We start from the raw sequence: 21080 nt of genomic DNA, 5'->3' as shown, positions 1-21080 counted from the left end.
AAATACATACTTTTCCTTTGTATACTGTCATATTTAGCTTAGATGCCAGAGGAATTGTATGGCAAAGCTTATATAAAGATTCAGGTAATTGGACAAGGTGAAATCTCATTCTTGTGTTAATTTTCAGTTCATCTCATATGTCTCTCATATAATTTAATATAATTTTAATAATTTTACTCGCATTGTAAGTAATTGATATTCTGTAAATGAATGATTGACTGTCCCTGATCTGGAAGATAATACTGTATAGCATATTACCATATTTATTTGTTATGACTCGAATGGTGACTTGTAAATTATTTATTGCCTGTACTAAGTAGTTCAGAGTTAATTTGTTTTTAAGTAATCTAATAAATTAAGATATGTTAGTGATGAGTGGTAGTAAATTTCATATGGTTTCACTGCAAGCACCATTCTGTAAAGATATCTGATATCCTGCAGTATATTTACAAAGGCAGGACACGCTACAAATAATATACTAATATAAGATAAACAAAAAATGATTTAGACCTTACTTTCCAAAACATATGAGAAGAAATGGTGAGTTTAATATGACAAAAAACTGTTCCATGTGCTGTTAAAAAAGAACTAAAATTATTAGAAATGTGGACGTAGGGAGAAGTAAATATTTCAGCCACATCTAACTTTTCTATTTTCTTCAGTAGTGCCGTTTCTAGCCCACCCATTCTTAACCTCTGTATCCATATAATCCACTGCATCTGTTATCGTGCCCAGGTACTTTTATGTGGATGCTCAGTTGTATGAGTGAGTGACGAGAAGAGGTAGGATAAGAAATAAATACATCCGATGACCAGTAAAAGTTACTGAAGTGTCAAAGAAGGCTAAAAAGTCAATTAAGATAGTTTTGGCACCTGATGAAGAGGGGGAGATGATGAGTGACATGTTGCAGATCATGGAAACGGAATTGCTAGGGACATGGAGAGGAATGCTTAAGAGAAGATGGACACCCCTAAAAAGGGCTCTTTAAAAACAGCGGTCCTGATTAGGGATAAAACTGAGAAGTTTGTTCAAGTCTCTTGTGAAAATATATGAGAATGACAGGGTTTTAAACAAATTGGAGGTGGTATTAAAAAGGAAGCCCTTAATGTTCAGGAAACTTGTGCATGCAAAATTAAGGTGAAAAGTATGTGGGGTGGGTGGGGGATTTTGTATTTAGGTTAATTAGCCTTTTGTGTATGCATTTCGAGCGGCTATTGTGGAAGTTTTCTGAACAGGGGCCTCGTACCCTCGTTCACGATTCGTCAGTTAAAGCAGAATATGGCAGTTTCTCAATAGCCATATACTATAAGGACCCCCACAAACTATATGACTGCCGGATTTTCTCCGGAATCGTAAGTAAACCTGAATGCCATTATGTAGTAATCGGGTTCTAGTACGACCAGTGGCTGGAGTCAATTATGACACCCGAAAATCCCGACGTCAGTGGCGTTGTCGATCTAAGTACTTCAGTATCGTGGTAATTTCTTGAACTCTTAAGCAATATCCATGTCTGATGTAAAGTAATGATCGGATATGGCGGCGATAAAGGAAAGCGGAATTAGAATTGTCTTTGATGCATTAGTGAAAAAGGAATTCCAGTGAGAAAAGAGAATTGTTGTTGGAAATCAAATAACTTCATCTGATGTCAGTTGAATAAAAATGCGTGAATGTATTCTTGGACAACCTTAATAATCAGCCTTGGACTCTTTATACCATTGGAATATTGACGAATTTCAATATGTATAACAATTTCACAAATGCTTGATGGAAACTTGACATATATTTAATTAATTTCGTAGGCATTGTTGACGTCCTTTTCAGTATCGCTTGAAAATCACTTACAGTTGACATTATGTAATTTGGAATTCTCCTTGGGTCACTTAAATTAACAGCAGACCCATCGTTATCATCATCATACAATTTTTATCTTTCATACCAACGTTTTTTAAATACGTAACATGTACCAAATAATATGTAAGTTACTATATAACACACTGATATATGCATTTGCGATAAGTGGTGTTGTATATGATTTATAAATAAGTAATGATTGTTGGTGTTGTAAATGCAAAGGATTCGAGATTCTCTCTCTCTCTCTCTCTCTCTCTCTCTCTCTCTCTCTCTCTCTCTCTCTCTCTCTCTCTCTCTCATTTTTACTGACTTTTAATTATTTTAACGTGACTGTTTGCGTGCATAATACGAGTCCACAAACAGTATTTAGAATTTCGATATCAAATGATGCCAAAAGAACATTTCGTAAGGCTGATTTGATTCATAAAATAGAATCAAGATCAGGAAGATACGTAATTACACAAATCGCCATTCCGAACTGTTTAACTCAAGTCATTCTCTAATTTCTCAGACATTACACTTCTCGTTACCAACCTCACGAAGTGCTTTCTGTATTCTAGCCAATAGGAGAGGCTAATACGTGCTTTCTTTGCCTCTGCCGTGGTGGAGGCCTCTGATTGGCTAAGAGGCATCCATCGCCGTTTTCAGAACCTCCTTTGTTAACAGGGCCTCTTTGCTTTGTGGAGGGCGAACTGGCAGCATTTGTTGGGTGTGGCCCTGAACGAGGCGCTTTTGCTTGGTTGTAGGTAAGGTTCTTTAAGGATTACTTAAGTTTTAAGTTCAAATTTCCGTGTTAGTGGTCCTTGTGGCTTTAAGATCTATGATTTATAGGTTTAGGGAATGATAGTTTTATGTGGGCAGTGGTTTCGTGTAGTGAAACTTTGTAATTCGGTTACGATTTGACACTTTTTCGCTCGAGTTATGTCTTCAATACTTCAGCGTATCTACAGTATATGGAATTGTTGCATATACGAGGAAGTCATTGTGCTTTTATAGGTAACCCGGTATTTTGGAGTTTAGTTAAGTTCTTGGTTAAGCGAGGATGCCCTTCAGTGTGAAGTTGTGTAGTTAGTGGAATAAGAAGGTTAATTAGTGGAATAAGAAGGCTCTCTTGCAAAATGGGCTGTGTTCTTGAATAAACAGGCTGTGGAGGGTAGACCGCATTTTCCTTTTGACTAGCCAGGTCATAACCTCTGCAAGGAGTGGGGAAGCATTGCTGGAAAATGGTTTATTACTGTGGCATGTTAGCCAAATTCCGACAGCTTTTAAATTTTTCTGGTACAAATGAACTTTTACGGTAACCTCAGGTTGGTAAAGCGTGTTGGACTTGTCACAGTTCTTTCATAATTGTGAATTTAATTTTCGCCGTAGTCCTGATTATGGAGAAATTTAATCCAAAGAATTTTCTCTTACCACTACAAGATAAAGTAGTTGGCGTTTTAAATGGTGACCTGGTCTTCCTCGATCCAGTTTCAAACTTATGTTGTAGACACAGATTGAATGTCTATCGCATTTACTGTAATTTTGGTGTTATTACTGCAGCTATGTTTAGCTCAAGTGTCATGGGGTGCATAAACTTTGCCGCTAACGATATTTCGTTGCATGACCTACCCAACATATTTTGAAGATTTCAAGTTTGCAATACGGTCTGTTCCCGTAGGTATGGGTTTCTTCATAGTTTAAGTTTGGTATGTAAGTTTAGCGTTCCGAATTTCAAAAGTCTTACCTAGACCGTGGTCTTACCATTCTTTTACTAGCGATTTGACCCAGTCAAACCTTTTGTGAAGCCTTTAGGAAACTTATATTTTCTGATTCAGTTATTAGAGCAAGTACTTAACTAAAAATAGGATGAACATTAAATTGGTGGTTATCGGGTGCTTTAGCTAAAGAGTAACTTTCTTTGGGATGTGATTCCCCCAAACTTGCCCCCGTAGTTTGCTGAACGGAGCTCGGCCAAAACCATAGTAATAGAATGTTATAGTCGCAATGTAAAATGCTTTGACTTTATGAAATTTACATGTACTGTAGCCTTCGTCGTATGATTCTTGGAATGCTTTGATATGTTAAATGTACTTTTAAGTTAAAAGCGCAACTTCGTTGGTGCGAGAAAGTTTAGAACCCTACTGTAATATAACCCAGGTTATTGGACTTAGATCGTGGTCAGCAATCTGTTTATAACTTCGCGAATTGGCTGAAAGTTTATTATGGTAATTTTTACCATTTTAATCTTTTATTTTATTGTTGGAACTTCATGTGAATTCACTTGTCTATTAATTGGCTCATGTCAGGAATAATCAGTTGTGATATGGTAACCCTTTTTCTTCGGAGGTGGGTGTAATTGGAGTTTGTAATGAAAGGCCCTTATATACTGAGCCATTTTTTGTTACAAGCCATTACAGATGGTAAGTTTCAGAAGGTTGGTTATACAAAAATATCGGAGAGTAAGTTTCATTTTTTGGGGGGGAAGTGTTCATTGAACACCATTTCAGAAAAGCAGAAATTACTTGGATTTTAACGGTTTTTACCGAGACCTTCTCGCAATGATTTTAATAAGGTAATCAGAAACGTGAAATTTAAAACATGTGAAACGTTGGCTCACTTCTGCTTTTTGTTCTGTCATGGAACTAGGCCAGTTTAGTATCACTTGGCACAAATTTTCCGTCAGTTTTTGTCCTAGTATCACTCTTCACGGTATTTGTTTTTATTGAAAAATAGCGGTTAAGTTTTCAGATTTGTAACGTAATTTTTGCGTTTACTCTGCTTTATCCACATTTGGTTCATTAACCTCGTTCTTGTATTAGATGTTATATTCTGGTTTACTTCAGTGTCACGTGCTATTGTTGGAGCAATAACTGCAGTTGCATCTGTATATGATTCTTGACTGGACTCGCTGGCGGTTTAAAATGTTAGGATTAAGCTATTTATAGTGCCGTTTCTTCGGGCAGATGCAGGTTCTTGATCAAGCGGTGTGGTCCCCTCAAGAAACGTGTGGGCAGATATTTTTTGTCAGTAAACTTGTGGCAAAATTTTTCTTAATTCCTGAGCTGCTCGTTTTAAAGGATACTTACTAGTAGACCAGTTTTTGTTAGTTACTTCTTACGAATCAAGAGACGGACGTAATGACTATTTTAAAAGCTTAGGGAATGAGGTTCCATTTAGCCTAATTCAAAGTGCTCTCTCGATAGTGACGTTGCGTTAGGTCCTACAATATTTAAGTTTTAAAACTTCTTTGCTATTGCTGTTTAAAGTGGCCGTTGCAGATAGTTGCTTATTTCTGCAGCTTGTGTATTCACATATAAACTGCTCATTATGCAGTATCATAAATATGAAATTTCTACTAAAATCCCACTGTTGCTCGGATATAAAAATCAAGTTGATTTGGCTTAAGCCGGCTTTGTGCCAGCACTGATCCTTGACCTAAGTTTGGGAAGGTGCAGAGAGCGATTAGAGACCGTATGTGGACCTCTGGGTTACTAACACTTTTATTCTTAAATTTGCTTAACTTTATTTTGCATTTGATTTTTTTTTATCCAGTAATCCATTCAGTAATCCTTTTCACCCGACGCTACCGTGTCACGGAGGAATCTGCTCGAATCTAAAATTTAAGTATAAATCTCATGTGCGTGATTTTTCATTGTTTGCTATTCAGGTTTTTGTTCTTAGTTACATTTCGACTTCCACCCTCTTCTCAATTCCTTTGTTCGAACTGTAAACTTGGTTCCCTCATCCTTTGACATGTCCGGTGTTTAAATTGCTTATTTGAAAAATGTATATTCGCAGAGGTGGAAATCAGATTAGGCAGTCAACAGTAGTTAAGGTAATTTATAGTTCCCTGCAAGTAGTATTTAATTTGAAATGGATTATTTTTTAATTATTAATAATCATAGGTTCCATTTAGAGTACATTACCATTCTCATCCTTGAGGCGACCTTCATTAAACGGCGAGCCGTGGTTGACAACAGTAGGCTATTCATGATATGTAGCTGACAGTGTTAATGTTAGTATTCTCTTCCCTGATAATCTTATTTAAATATTAATCATGTAGACTTAAAATACAATTTTGTATTACTAGAAAGGCTTTGGAGTATTTAGTACAGAGCAATGCATAGTCTTGTGTATCAACCCGGTCAGTTAAATTTCACGATTACCTTTTATCGCAAGGTGTTAGTGCATTTGCGGCCAGAATCAATCATCCTGACTCGCATTGCTACAGTTTACTTAGGCAATCAGTCTGACGGAGACAGCGAAGTTTTTTTTTTCTAGTTTGGATTCCATTTACTCTTAGGGTAAAGTCAGATTTATTGAATTACACTAGGTATTTCGGTCATTGAGGGCCTTTATGCAACTCCTCTCGCATGAGAATATTCCCTATAAAATAATGCTGTTTTAAGACAGGACAGAGTTAAGGTCATTTTTTTTTTTTTTAGCTCATTAGACGGATAAAAAATTGTCCGAGAGCAATGTTCAGACCATGGTATATGTAAGAGACTTTAATAACAGATAAAAGAAAATATAAATTGCTCTAGTGCCGTGGGACTCCGTGCCTCTGAAATTTTGCCAGTCATTCTATCCCGTGTTTTCACTAACATAAATCTCCACTTACCTCTATATTCTGCGTTTTTGCTTGCATAAACCTCACTAATCTCAGCCAAGTAAGTCTTGGTTTACCACCTCTTCTGGTGGCCAGAGAAGCTGACACTTAAGACGTACGAAGGACAGGTCTCAATGCCACACAAATTTTCAGGCCCTAACGATACAGTTTATTTGTTCAGTTCTCTATAGCAGCCATGGCTTCAACGTAGCATGCTCTGGCAATATTGGGTTACTGATAACAGCATAACGAAAACGAAAAGAGTCCAGTGAAAGTGGTGGCGGTTAATTTTTAACATAGGATGCTAACAGTGAATGAACATACGTTAATATTTTATTTTACTATTACTGATAATTTATCATTTGAAAACTGAATTACGTACAAGATGCCTAATCTTGAATAGACGCACAAAACCCTATTCTTTTTGACGTTACTTCGCTATACTGAATATTTTTTCTCCTTTAAAAATTGATTTGCATATATATGGTTTATAACCATGGATAAATATACTATCTTCGTCAGTAGCAGAATCCGCTTCTAGTTTTTCGGCGGACTTAGAACATGCAGCCTTTTTTAATCTGTCATACTAGTCTTTGGATTTTGCCTGCCCAAGAAAAGGCCCATGCTAATAGATTTAAATGAAATCAGGACATTTAGCAATAAGGCTGCCACTTTCAGCCTTAAATATGCAATCATTCTTAGCGTGGTAAAATTGCAAAATTATCCTGGTTTAGCACTTGCTGTTTCTGACTGGAACGCACTCCTCCGAGGACGGTAAGAGAACTGAGCAAAAAAGCTGGCTCCCCCCACAAACGTTGACGCGTCTGTGCAGGCATGGCCATTGTGAAGAAATATTTGCTCAGGTCGCCTGTGCAAGTAGTCCACGTTAACCTTCAGGTGTGCCTGTGCAGGCAAACTTGCGCAGGTACACCTGAACATTATGGCGGCCTTACGCCACAGAACGTGGTCTCACCAACTACATCTCCCCTACATTATTTTATCTGCACATGTAGATTACGTTATCTCCTTGGTGGTATAATTTTACTGCCCTGCTACCTGATTCATATCTTCCTAAGTCATCTTAAAGCTATGAATTACTTTTGGGAAAGTAATCTAGATTTGTTCTGAATTTCTAAGAATTTTCAAGTTTTAACACCAAAGTAAGATTGAACTGTATTAGGTTACCAATCAGTGACATTGAAATGTATAGCTGTTTTCTTGTGGTTTAAAGGGAACTGGAAAATAAGGATGTTAAAGATTAAGGGGAAAAGTATGTAAGAAAGAAAATTCACTGGGAAAAGTTTGAGATATTACTGGATGAGGAAAACAACAGCAGTAAAACAAAAACTACAAGAAATTATAATTCTCTGCAATTTAAGTGAAAATATTTTACAAATTCCCTTTTAGAAAATGTCAAGCTCTGTACCGTTTTTGAAATCTAAGCTTGATTCTTGGTAGAGCCTTAGTTGTAATTTTCAGTCTTGTTTTTATTTAATATGAAGCTTTAAGAATTTCATTGAACTTTAATTTCGCTTCTGACTCCGAATGTAGTAGGCAGCTAAGTAATGACAGCTCTCCTCCTCAGATATTTTATGAACACAATGCTCTGTCTACTCAAGTAATTTCATCCCTGATAAGAATACATCTCTTAAGAAAAAATCTACTACCGGTGCCCCTCATGTTCCCTGAAGATTTTATAGCAATAATTCTAAAAACTATTGAAAGTTGATGAGTTCCTTCCAGCCAAGTACGTCAAAGTATTTCCTTGGTTAACTCATCATAATTCTAAATTCCATAAGCTTGCACTTAAGACGAAGAAAATTATTCGTGAGAATATTTTTGTCATTTTGAAATATATTGTCAATAATGAGAAGTACAATGGGACTGCGTTTAGTACCGCACTTAAGATAAGCTTGAACATGGTATGGAACTACACAGTTATAAGGAATCTGGTATCCTAATGTACTTATGACTCTATAACGTTATTTTAAGCTGTAATACTTTTCCTTTTCAGAAAGCTGAAACGTGAAGAACGATCCAGCACTCAAGAAGCCAGTGGCTTAATTTTGCCTTTACTTGAAAACACCACGACATAATGAGCACTGTAAACCTGCCATTGCAATTCTGTACTAGTAAGTTTTGACAGGAAATGTGCTTTACCTGAAATTAATATAAATTTGTTTGAAAGGTAGTTTTAGAATAAACTAAATCAGAATTTGTAATCTTTCATTTGCCATTGGTGGGTTAAAAACTAGATTAGTAGATGAGATGCAATAGAAATGGTTAATTACCTCGATCACTATAGTGTTGTGGAAGTAGAGAGTAAAATCCTAGTCAGTCAGCCCTACCGATTTACGTAAATTGTCAAGACTAACAGGTAATAGCAAGGTGGAAGAAGAGTAAGGCGATTTCGTGAGAACGAGTTTTGCGTTTTCCCGCGCAGTGACGTCACTTGGAACCCAGCTGAGTAAGTGGCAAGAGGTTCATTGACTCGTACTGTTTTGGAGGGAATAATCCGGTCTTTTGACATTTCAATCAGTTGATAAGAAACAAAGATGGTGGCATGTGCTATTTGGTTGCAATAATCATGATCGCCATCGCCAAGAAAAAGGCATTTCATTGTACAGATTTCCATAGGATCCATCTCTTTGCGAAACTTGGGTTAACTGTGCAAAAGGAAAGATGATTTCAACGTGAAGAATACAAGAATATGGTCCATTGTTTTTGTCCCTGGTGATTTTGGAGAAAGCCTTAGACATATACTTTTAGATTATCATCCTAAAAATGCACGCAAATTGAAAGATACTGCTGTGCCTACTCAACACATGTATACTAAGGATATAACTCGGGTAAATATTGCTTATTTGCTATATCAGTAGAGGAGTATTTTAGTTGGTTTAGCCTATTTTGGTATTGAAATTATGTAAGACAGAGAGAGAGACACCCAATTCAATATTTCTCAAATGAAAATGGTTTGGTTTATTATCGGCTGACTTTGAATACAAAAATTTTGATTAATCTATTTATAAGGCATGTTTATAAAGCTTTCAATTCAGGTCTTTGCATGCCTTCTTTTTGTATAATTTTATTTTATAAGCATATCTATGCAACATTTTTGCTTGATTGATATAATTTTCATGAAAGTGATTTTGCTCAAGCCTATTACCAACTCTCTCATATTGTTTAACTTTGTTGCTATTAGGCACATTGCTATAAACTAAAATAACCTAGGTTTACAGCATATAGGCGCATAGGTCGAGCCTAGATTTTTTTTTTATGGGACAAGGAAAATTTAACATGATTCTCTCTCTCTCTCTCTCTCTCTCTCTCTCTCTCTCTCTCTCTCTCTCTCTCTCTCTCTCTCTCTCTGTATTTTTGTCAATTCGTGGGTTAATAGTACATTACTTAAGCTATTCCTCCTCCTGAAGGGCTCGCCTGAACTTGGCTGCTAAAGAAAGTTTTTTTTTTTTTGTAGACAATTTAGTCCTTTTAGGGTAGCCCTTCAAGCACATGTACTGTATATAACTAAACTGAATTTTCAGTAGGCATATAAATTATATATAGATATAGGCCTAGGTCTTTATTAGGTTAAGTAAAACTCGCGACAGAATTTCTCTCTCTCTCTCTCTCTCTCTCTCTCTCTCTCTCTCTCTCTCTCTCTCTCTCTCTCTCTCTCTCTCTCTTACTCAAGTAATATGTTATTTTATCCCGGTCGTATTTCATTTACAGTAAGCTGTAAGACAATGTATTTTCTTCTGTAAGGGGAAATATCATTTTATCATATAACTACTTAGTAATGAACTATAAAACAATGCAATAGTGCCCTATGGCTAGAAATGCACTGTTGTAATATTTGACCGTGAGTAGTTCTGGGTTCCCTTTGACGTTACTGACTCGTCTCGAGCTGCGCGTGATTCCACCTGTTATTCTTCCACATTGGGTAATAGCTTCCCACGACTTATGTCTGTCTGGTTAGATTCGGTGTTATCACGGGGCCTTCCCAAGGGCGGTTTGGTAAAGTGTGATAGGGAGTAACTGGCCTGTTGTCCTCCACCTCCAGACAATTCCGATAGAGACGTTGCCGGCTTTAAAGTGGGGTGGAAATGAAACTGCCAGATTTCACTGAATATTCGTACTGGATAATGTGCAGGGATTAAACCTAATTTCTGCCGAAGGGAAATTAAAGGGTAAAGTTTTAATAACCCGTTAATAAAACACTTCAAACGATCGTTGTCAACAGATTAAGGTAATACAATTTGTAGCTCGGCTTAAAATCTGAAGACCTGTACAGGAGACAAATTATATATTTCGGTTGTGCTTAGTAATCTTTGTTCTGTTATCTGGTAGGAGAGTGTCTGAAGGAATGTTGTGATCTGGTAGGAGAGTGTCTGAAGGAATGTTGTGATTTTAACTAAAAAGGGGAATTAAAGGCTGGTGCTGTAATGGTTTTCTAGTTAACCTTTTGAGTCCTATGATACAAAAATTCCTTGCTAGTAGCTATTTCATTGAGTTCAAGGTTATAGGAGGGACTTCAAAAACCAATGTAATTGTAATTGAACACGAGAGAGAACCATGTATAGGGACAATTCATTATTCCATACTAATGAAACTAGTCTTTAATAACGTGAGTTGTAGCAAAGCGGCTGCAAAATTTCAACATGCGAAGTTCCCACCTAGTCTATTCATATTTCTTGGCCTGGAGTAATATTAAGATAGAACATTTCAGGAACATGATATATCTATATTAAGGAGTATATACTGTATACATCAACTACCTATGATGTTAGCGTGTGAAACCGTATGTATAATGAAGTTTTTGCAGCAAATAGGGAAAAACAGTTCGACGAATAGTTTTTTTTACTTTTGGTAGTTTGTATTTTAGAAAGGTTAAAGCTAAATGGCAGTTTCATTGTTTAAAATAGCATTATCATGTGTGTTAAATACCAGTTTTCAGGAAAGTGAAATTTACTCTTTACTTCGCGAAGCTCTACTGGTTAGTTCTCTTGAGCCCAGTGCCACCTTTATAAGCTTTGGGAAGGGCCCATCCTGTCATAAGGAGGTCTTATTCGCATAACTTTTTTTTTCACTATTGAATACGGGTTTGGCTGAAAATTAAAAGACCTTTGAAAAAGTTGGGTGTTATCTTACAATTAAAAATTCAACTTGCTCAGTGTAACAACTTCTTGTTAAACTATTTTGTGTAATGACTAATATATTTCAAAAACATGAGAAGGAAAGTTGAGTGATTAAAGTGGGAAACCTAAAATAATGGTTGATTAACGTATCTTCTACGTCAGCTCTAGTGGTATAAGGAAAAATTGGCAATCTAGATTCAAATTAAATACCGATCTCAACGCGTAATTTTGAGTCGAACCTCCGTGAGACAATTTACATCCAAAAAGTGGTATCATTTACAATTATCTTTTACCGAAGACGAGGTCTTTTAGAGACATGGAAAAGTTTGCGATGACGACAGGATTCATTTCTCATTGTTGGCAGTTTTCACTTTTAAGAACGAATTTGAGTTTTTTTTTTAACCCTACAATAGTTTTTAGTCAATATTGCCTGCCGTTTACTTTATTCTCCTAATTAATAATTCCGTCAAAGCAATTGCTGTATTTGGGTTTCTGAAGTTTGGCGACGAACTTTTTAAGCTGTTATAGTAGGATCTCTGATAACACACGGCTTGCAACAGGCTATTTTAGGGTTTCAGGCTTGAAGTCCCGTTATAAATCTGAGCAAGTAACGAAGGCATTTTGTAACAGATCTGAAGGCGAGAAGTTTTTGTTCAAACTCTACAGTAACGCGTTGTTTATATTCGTAAATAACTGACAGCGCCTCAGCTCACTAAATTTAACTATCATCCGAGCATAAGTTGTACGAATTTCGGTGCCTTGTGTCAATGCAGTGACTGTTGAACGTTCTGGTGACTAGTTTCCAGAATAATGCTAGCGTATCATGTCCCGTAAATTCTTTGCAAATTTTCTGTAGCTATTACCGTACATTTACTTTGACTTCGGAACTTAGTGGATGTACATCCAGTAGCAAACACATGCAAAGGTGAGCCCTTGGCAATATTGTGGTTTTGCCATCCCTCTATCGAAATGTTTAGTAAAACCTAAAACTGGTTACATGAAAGCTAAATAACTTGTTATTCGTATTAAATTTAGTAATTTTCGAGAAATTCTGTCCTACCATGACAGTAAAGCAATTGTTTAATAAAAGGTTTCTATTAATGCATTTTCATGTTTTTTTTTAACTCTGAACTTTGAAAGGTTGAGTAAATTACCATTGGTAGGGTTACTACTCATCGGTAAGTCTAAATGGCTTTAGTTGATTAATAAAAATATATCGTATTGACGAGCTCTTATTGTGGAGATGTTATATGAGAGCAGATCAGAGTAAATGTTAATTGGAATATTTGGTTTTTACTTGAACCTTAATAATGAAGGTATTCATTAAAAAGTTTGGATAATCACCGATGGTTGAATGTTTTAAAAGTAAACGGTTCAAATAAGTTTGGATAATCAACAATGGTTAAATGTTTTAAAAGTAAATGGTTCAACTTTTATTTTACAGAGTACTGTACTTCGTGTGAGCTTAGAAAGTTTGAAGAATTTGTAATACTGTGAAGAACATACCACAGCGGAAGAACGTGTAGAGTTAACCTTCATATACGGGACGGTTTGTTAATCTTTTTTATCAGTTTCTGAATTTAAATGCACTAGAAACGCAACAGGTACTTTTCAACCTGAAATCAGTATTATCTATAAAGATTTTCAAAGATTTCCGAGCACTTAAGGACAAACTTAGTTGGACGGGAGGATTTAGGGAATTAGGTAACTAAAAATAATATTTCATACGCCATTTACTTTTTTTTTTTATCTTGCACAGATGAGAGCTGGGACAACTTCATCTGCCCTGATGTTAGTATGGAGAACAGTTGACGTTGGATGTTCTTTCATGGAACCTCATTGGCCAAGTTTAACTGAAATTCTTAATCCAGGGAAGCAGAATTATTTTACTTTGGAGGTAGGCTAATTTGATGTAGTTGGTAGGTGGACTTGGTGAGCCAGGCTTTTGGGTATCGGTGGTAATTACAGATTTATATAGACTTAAGTCTCTAGTAAATTAATCAATGGATCTTGCATTACCTTTCAGCAACCGGTAATGTTACAATGTTCTCAATAGTAATAACGCAGTAGGGATATTTGTTCTGTTGAACTTGCACCTACATACACTACTTTGGAATGTTGTAAAACTTTTTACTTAAGCAATCATACACTGAATCAATTATTGAAACTTTTTCTTAAGCATTGTAACAGTCTGAGCAAGTCTAGTTTTAATGTGCTATATTTTCATCTTGGCTAAAAAATTCTATTGGTGAAAAATATTGTTTGAAGATTTAATCTTTATGTAAAATTTTTTTCAGGATAGTATCATGAGTGATACTGAGTAGTGAAGTAATTTCTGAGGAATCGCCTACCCAAAACATTTAGTGACAGTGGAATTGCCTAATAATTGCTGTTGGAACACCTTGCACAAATAGGTAATAGATTTATACTTTCCATTTCATATGATGTAATACAAACTGTTGAAAGGATTATTTGCTACAAATAATTATTTGCCTTGATAAATAACCATCGATATCATGTATAAAAGTTTTTTTTTTCAGGTTTTGGACCATTACAAACACGTGGCAGATGAATCATATGAATTGGAGGGAACTGTTTATGAACACTGGACTTGTGTATTGACATCCTTTTAGAAGATTCCATTCAAGTTGAAAAGCATTAAGTGGCCAGTAAAAAGCTCGTGTGATACGATTACCACAACGTTTGTCGTCTTAACTCCAGCCAAAGAAATTGTTTTTCAGTCACAGTGGCTGGAAGAAAGTATTTTCTAGGAAGACAGAGCAGGTGTAGGGACCCCTGGACAGCCTGAATCAGTATTTTTGTTTATTACACAGAAGGACTGTTATTGGACATTTTGGAGAACTCATGTTTATACCAGCCATTTGACAAAGAAGAAAATCAGTTTTCCAAGTGATTGTCATCAAATAAGGTATAAAGAAGAAAACCAATCACTTGGAAAACTGGTTTTCTTCTTTGTCAAAAGGAGGTATAAAGAAAACCAGCTTTTCAAGAGAAAGCATATATATATACTGTATACGTACATCCAATTGGTAGAGTTTACTGGTATGAAGAAATTGCTGTATGGAAAAAAATAAATGGGACAAAGAAGGCACTGTTTATTTTCAATATTTATTATGTAACTATATTTACCATTCTATTAATCTCTCCTGGTAAAAAGCCTTGGACAAATTACTATAACAATTGTTAAAAACTTAACTGCATCTTAAATGTCTCTTCCCCCCTCCTGAGGGCACACCTTTGGATTTTGAGAGCACAAGGTATCTTGAAGGGACCTTGAGGGCACCTCTCTTCTCCCCTCTTGGGGGCGCACCTTCGGATTTTGAGGGCACCTTAGGGGATCTTGAAGGCACCTTGAGGTCATCTTGAGGGCACCTTGAGGGGATCTTGAGGGGATCTTGATGGGATCTTGAGGGCACCTTGAGGGCACCTTGAGGGGATCTTGAGGGCACCTTGAGGGGATCTTGATGGGATCTTGATGGGATCTTGAGGGCACCTCATGAGGGAGGGATCTTTGAGGCACCTTTAGGGAAATCTTGAGATCTTTGAGGGCACAAAGGGATCTTGAGAACCTGAGGGATCTTGAGGGCACTTGAGATCTTTAGGGATCTTGAGGGCAAAAGGGATCTGAGGGGGAGATCTTGAGGGCACCTTAGGGGATCTTGAGGCACAAAGGATCTTGAGGGCACCTTGAGGGGATCTTGAGGGCACCTTGAGGGGATCTTGGAGATCACCTTAGGGATCTTGAGGGCACCTAGGGATCTTGAGGGCACCTTTAGGGATCTTGAGGGCACCTTGAGAGATCTTGATGGGATCTTGAGGGCACCTTAGGGGATCTTGAGGGGGGGATCTTGAGGGCACCTTAGGGATCTTTGAGGGGATCTTGAGGATGGGCACCTTGAGGGATCTTGATGGGATCTTGAGGGCAGCTTAGGATCTTGAGGCAGCTTGAGGGATCTTGAGAGGGCACCTGTAGGGGATCTTGAGGGCACCTTAGGGGATCTTTGAGGACCTGGGGATCTTGAGGGCACCTTGAGGGGATCTTGAGGCACATAGGGCAGGGCACTTAGGGGATCTTGAGGGATCTTGAGGCACCTTGAGAGGATCTTGATGGGGATCTTTGAGGGGGATCTTGAGATCTGGGGGATCTTGAAGGGCACCTTGATAGGATCTTGAGGGCACCTTGAGGATCTTGAGATCTTGGGCACCTGAGGGATCTTGAGGCACCTTGAGGGGATCTTAGAGGGCACCTTGAGGGCATCTTGAGGGGATCTTTGAGGGCACCTTGAGGATCTTGAGGGCACCTTGAGGCACCTTGAGGGGCACCTTGAGGATCTTGAGGGGCACCCTTGAGGGGATCTTGAGGGCACCTTGAGGGCATCTTGAGGGGATCTTGCAGGGGATCTTGGGGACACTTGAGGATCTTGAGAGATCTTGAGGGCTGCATCTTGAGGGGATCTGAGGGCACCTTGAGGGGATCTTGAGGCACCTTGGGATCTTGAGGGCACCTTTGAGGGGATCTTTGAGGGCACCTTGAGGGCACCTTTAGGGATCTTGAAAGGCACCTTGAGGGATCTGAGGGCACCTTAGAGGATCTTGGGATCTTGAGGCACCAAAGGGGCATCTTGAGGCACCTTGAGGATCTTGAAACTTGAGGGCACCTTAGGATCTTGAGGGAGGCACCTTGAGGGGATCTTGAGGGCACCTTAGGGATCTTGAGGGCATCTTTGAGGATCTTGAGGGGGCACCTTGAGGGATCTTGAGGCACCTTGAGGGGATCTTGAGGGGATGCTTGCAGGGCACCTTAGGGGCATCTTGAGAGGGCACCTTTAGGATCTTGAGGCTGGGGATCTTGAGGCAGCTTAGGGATCTTGAGGGAGGATCTTGAGGGCACCTTAGGGGATCTTGAGGGCACCTTGAGGGGATCTTGAGGGGAGGCACCTTGAGGGCACTTGAGAGGGCACCTTGAGGGGATCTTGAGGCACCTTGAGGGCACCTTGAGGGGATCTTGAGGGCACCTTGAGGGGATCTTGAGGGCACCTTGAGGGGATCTTGAGGGCACCTTGAGGGGATCTTGAGGGCACCTTGAGGGGATCTTGAGGGCAGAGGGCACCTTGAGGATCTTGAGGCACCTTGAGGATCTTGAGGATCTTGAGGCACCTGAGGGATCTTGAGGATCTTGAGGGCACCTTGAGGGATCTTGAGGGCACCTTGAGAGGATCTTGAGGGGCATCTTGAGGGCACCTTGAGGGGATCTTGAGAGGGCACCTTGAGGGGATCTTGGGGACCTTGAGGGGATCTGAGGGGGGCATCTTGAGGGGATCTTGAGGGCACCTTGAGGGCAGCTTGAGGGGATCTTGAGGGCACCTTTGAGGATCTTGAGGGCACCTGAGGGGATCTTGAGGGCACCTTGAGGATCTTGAGGCACCTGAGGGGATCTTGAGGCACCTTGAGGGATCTTGAGGGCACCTTGAGGGGATCTTGAGGGCATCTTGAGGGGCACCTGAGGGGATCTTGAGGGCACCTGAGGATCTTGAGGGCACCTTGAGGCATCTTGAGGCAACTTGAGGGCATCTTGAGGGCACAAAGAGGATCTTGAGGCACCTTGAGGGGATCTTGAGGGCACCTTGAGAGCACCTTGGGGGATCTTGATGGGACCTTGAGGGGATCTTGAGGGCTGCCAAGGGCAGGGGATCTTGAGGGCACCTTGAGGGGATCTTGAGGGCACCTTGGGATCTTGGAGGCACCACCTTGAGGGGATCTTGAGGCACATAGGATCTTGAGAGCACCTTGAGGAGATCTTGGAGGATCTTGAGGGCACCTTGAGGATCTTGAGCAAAGAGGGCACCTTGAGGGGATCTTGAGGGCATCTTGAGGGCACCTTGAGGGGATCTTGAGGGCATCTTGAGGGCACCTTGAGGGGATCTTGAGGGCACCTTGAGGGGATCTTGAGGGCACCTTGAGGGCACCTTGAGGGGATCTTGAGGGCACCTTGAGGGGATCTTGAGGGCACCTTGAGGGGATCTTGAGGGCACCTTTGAGGGAGATCTTGAGGCACCTTGGGATCTTGAGGCACCTTGAGGGGATCTTGAGGGCACCTTGAGGGATCTGAGGGCACCTTGAGGGGATCTTGAGCCTGCAAGGGCATCTTGAGGGCACCTTGAGGCACCTTGAGGATCTTGAGGGCACCTTGAGGGATCTTGAGGAGCACCTTGAGGATCTTGAGGGCACCTTGAGGGGATCTTGAGGGCACCTTGAGGGGATCTTGAGGGCACCTTGAGGGGATCTTGAGGGCACCTTGAGGGGATCTTGAGGGCACCTTGAGATCTTGAGGCACCTTGAGGGGATCTTGAGGGCACCTTGAGGGGATCTTGAGGGCACCTTGAGGGGATCTTGAGGGCACCTTGAGGGGATCTTGAGGGGATCTTGAGGGCACCTTGAGGGGATCTTGAGGGCACCTTGAGGGCACCTTGAGGGGATCTTTGGGGATCTTGAGGGCACCTTGAGGGGATCTTGAGGATCTTGAGGGCACCTTGAGGATCTTGAGGGCACCTTGAGGCACCTTGAGAGGGCACCTTGAGGATCTTGAGGCACCTTTGAGGATCTTGGATCTTGAGGGGCACCTTGAGGCACCTTGAGGGGATCTTAGAGCACCTTGAGGGGCTTGGGGGCACTTTGAGGGGATCTTGAGGCACCTGAGGATCTTTGAGGGATCTGAGGCATCTTGAGGGCATCTTGAGGATCTTGAGGGGCACCTTGAGATCTTGAGGCACCTTGAGGGGATCTTGAGGGCACAGAGATCTGGGATCTTGAGGGCACCTTGAGATCTTGAGGGGACCTGAGGGGATCTTGAGGCACCTTTGAGGATCTTGAGGCACCTGAGGGGATCTTGAGGGCACCTGAGGGCACCTTTGAGGATCTTGAGGCACCTTGAGGGGATCTTGAGGGCACCTTTGAGGGATCTTGAGGAGCTGAGGGGATCTTGAGGCACCTTGAGGGGATCTTGAGGACCTTGAGGGGATCTTGAGGGCACCTTGGGGGCATCTTTGGAGCTGCCAGGGCACATGAGGCCTGAGGGATCTTGAGGCACCTGAGGGGATCTTGGGCACCTTGAGGGGATCTTGAGGGCACCTTGAGGGGATCTTGAGGGCACCTTGAGGGATCTTTGAGGGCAACAAGGGATCTTGAGGGATCTTGAGGGCACCTTGAGGATCTTGAGGGCACCTTGAGGGGACAGAGATCTTGAGAGGAGGGCAAGGGATCTTGAGGGGCACCCTGAGGATCTTGAGGGCACCTTGATCTTAGGGGATCAAGAGGGCACCTTGAGGGGACCTGAGGGCACCTTGAGGGCATCTTAGGCACATTGGGATCTTGAGAGCACAGGGATCTTGAGGCACCTTGAGAGGATCTTTGAGGCACCTTGAGGGATCTTAAGGGCACCTTGGCATCTTGGGGACCTTGAGGGCACCAAAGGGGATCTTGAGGGGATCTTGAGGGCACCTTGAGGGGATCTTGAGGGCACCTTGAGGGGATCTTGAGGGCACCTTGAGGGATCTTGAGGCACCTTGAGGATGGATCTTGAGGATCTTGAGGATCTGAGGACCTTGAGGATCTTGAGGATCACCTTGAGGCACCTTTGAGGGGATCTTGAGGGCACCTTTGAGGGGATCTTGAGGGCACCTTGAGGATCTTGGAGGCACCTTGAGGGATCTTGAGGGCACCTGAGATCTTGAGGGCACCTTGAGGAGGATCTGAGGCACCTTGAGGGGATCTGAGGGCACCTGGAGGGATCTTGATGGGATCTGAGGCACCAGAGGGGATCTTGAGGGCACCTTGAGGGGATCTTGAGGGCACATGAGGGATCTTGAGGGCACCTTGAGGGGATCTTGAGGCACCTTGAGGATCTTGAGGGCACCTGAGATCTTGAGGCACCTTGAGGGATCTTGAGGCACCTTGAGGGGATCTTGAGGGCACCTTGAGGGGATCTTGAGGGCACCTTGAGGATCTTGAGGGCAGGCACCTGAGGGCATCTGCAGGGATCACCTTGAGGGCACCTTGAGGGGATCTTTTGAGGCACCTGAGGGGATCTTGAGGGCACCCGGAGGGGATCTTTGAGGGCACCTTTGAGGGGATCTTGGAGGGCACCTTGAGGGGATCTTGAGGCACCTTGAAAGAGATCTTGAGGGCACCCTGAGGACTTTGAGGGCATCTTTGAGGGGATCTTGAGGGCACCTGAGGGGATCTTGAGGCACCTTAGGGATCTTGAGGCACCTTAGTGGATCAAAGGGGATCTGAGGCACCTTAGGGATCACTTTGAGGAGATCTTGCTTAGGGATCTTGAGGGCACCTGATCTTGAGGGGATCTTGAGGGCACCTTGAGGATCTTAGAGGGCACCTGAGGATGAGGGCACCTGAGGATCTTGAGGGCACCTTGATGGGATCTTGAGGGCACCTTTGAGGGGATCTTGAGGGCACCTGAGGGGATCTGAGGGCACAAAGAGGGATCTTGAAAAACACCTTGAGGGGATCTTGAGGGCACCTTGAGGGGATCTTGAGGGCACTGGAGGGGATCTTGAGGCACAACAAAGGATCTTGAGGGCACCTTGAGGATCTTGAGGGCACCTTTAGGGATCTTGAGGGCACCTTGAGGGGGATCTTGAGGCACCTTGAGGGGATCTTGAGGGCACCTTGAGGGATCTTGAGGGCACAACAAAGGATCTTGGGGGCACCTTTGAGGGGATCTGAGGGCACCTTGAGGGGATCTGAGGGCACCTCTGAAAAGATCTTGAGAGGATCTTGAGGGCACCTTGAGGGGATCTTGAAGGCACCTTGAGGGGATCTTGAGGGCACCTTGAGGATCTTGAGGATCTTTGAGGGCACCTTTGAGGGGATCTTGAGGGCACCTTTGAAAGGGATCTTGAGGCACCTTGAGAGGACCAGGATCTTTGAGGCACCTTGAGAGATCTTAGGGCACCTTGAGGAGATGAAAGCACCTGAAGGGGATCTTGAGAGGCACTTGAGGGCACAAAGGGGATCTTGAGGGGATCTTGAGGGGATCTTGAGGGCACAAAGGGGATCTTGAGGCACCTTGAGAGGATCTTGAGGCACACCAGGATCTGAGGCACCTTGAGGGGATCTTTGAGGGCACCTTGAGGGGATCTTGAGGGCACCTTTGAGGATCTTTGAGGCACCTTTGAGGGATCTTGAGGGCACCTTGAGGGGATCTTGAGGGCACAAAGAGGGGATCTTGAGGGCACCTTGAGGATCTTGAGGGCACCTTGAGGGATCTTGAGGGCACCTTAGGGATCTTGAGGGCACCCCAAAGATGATCTTGAAAGAATCACACTTAGGAGATCTTAAAAGCACCTTAGGGGATCTTGAGGGCACACTCTAGGGGATCTTTGAGGCACCTTAGGATCTTGGAGGGCACCTTAGGGATCTTGAGGGGCACCTTAAAGATCTTTGATGGATCTTGAGGCACCTGA

The 21080-nt window shown here is 41.8% G+C and overlaps 3 protein-coding genes and 1 long non-coding RNA gene across 5 annotated transcripts; 1 reads left to right on the top strand and 3 right to left on the bottom strand.

The window, feature by feature from the left end:
• The first annotated feature begins 2468 nt into the window (after positions 1 to 2468).
• LOC136849850 (uncharacterized) lies at positions 2469 to 14616 on the top strand. Of its 2 annotated transcripts, XR_010856446.1 has the most exons (6): positions 2469 to 2597; positions 8457 to 8574; positions 13022 to 13126; positions 13337 to 13474; positions 13875 to 13991; positions 14118 to 14616. It is a non-coding gene; the product is annotated as an uncharacterized lncRNA (long non-coding RNA). The 2 variants fall into 2 exon arrangements; XR_010856448.1 differs by lacking the exon at positions 13022 to 13126.
• Positions 14617 to 15661: 1045 nt separating this feature from the next.
• Positions 15662 to 16219, bottom strand: LOC136843133 (titin-like). The gene has a single exon (XM_067111172.1). The coding sequence runs from the start codon at positions 16217 to 16219 to the stop codon at positions 15662 to 15664; it is 558 nt and encodes a 185-aa protein (XP_066967273.1).
• Positions 16220 to 16257: 38 nt separating this feature from the next.
• LOC136843123 (nascent polypeptide-associated complex subunit alpha, muscle-specific form-like) lies at positions 16258 to 18948 on the bottom strand. Its single transcript, XM_067111161.1, has 3 exons — positions 18250 to 18948; positions 17565 to 17998; positions 16258 to 17425 (listed from the first exon to the last, which is right to left on the bottom strand). The coding sequence occupies exons 1-3, from the start codon at positions 18946 to 18948 to the stop codon at positions 16258 to 16260; spliced, it is 2301 nt and encodes a 766-aa protein (XP_066967262.1).
• Positions 18949 to 19025: 77 nt separating this feature from the next.
• LOC136843117 (titin-like) lies at positions 19026 to 19625 on the bottom strand. Its single transcript, XM_067111150.1, has one exon. It carries the CDS (start codon positions 19623 to 19625, stop codon positions 19026 to 19028), a length of 600 nt encoding a protein of 199 aa, XP_066967251.1.
• Positions 19626 to 21080: the final 1455 nt, after the last annotated feature.

This window comes from Macrobrachium rosenbergii, chromosome 2 (assembly GCF_040412425.1).
Source record: "Macrobrachium rosenbergii isolate ZJJX-2024 chromosome 2, ASM4041242v1, whole genome shotgun sequence".
Classification (NCBI taxonomy): domain Eukaryota; kingdom Metazoa; phylum Arthropoda; class Malacostraca; order Decapoda; family Palaemonidae; genus Macrobrachium; species Macrobrachium rosenbergii.
The sequence above is the reverse complement of the archived record's forward strand: the minus strand, read 5'-3'. Positions and strand labels throughout refer to the sequence as shown.

Coding starts and splice junctions, on each gene's coding strand:
- LOC136843133 (XM_067111172.1), bottom strand. CDS start 16,219: ATGCCCCTTTGGTGCCTCAAGATCCCAAGATCCTCTAAGGTGCCCTCA.
- LOC136843123 (XM_067111161.1), bottom strand. CDS start 18,948: ATGCCCTCAAGGTGCCCTCAGGTCCCCTCAAGGTGCCCTCTTGATCCC. Junction 17,999..18,249: donor GTGCCCCCAAGCCCCTCAAG/GTGCTCTAAGAT, acceptor GATCCCCTCAAG/GTGCCCTCAAGATCCCCTCA. Junction 17,426..17,564: donor GCCCTCAAGATCCCCTCAAG/GTGCCCTCAAGG, acceptor TCTTTGCTCAAG/ATCCTCAAGGTGCCCTCAAG.
- LOC136843117 (XM_067111150.1), bottom strand. CDS start 19,625: ATGCCCTCAGGTGCCTGCCCTCAAGATCCTCAAGGTGCCCTCAAGATC.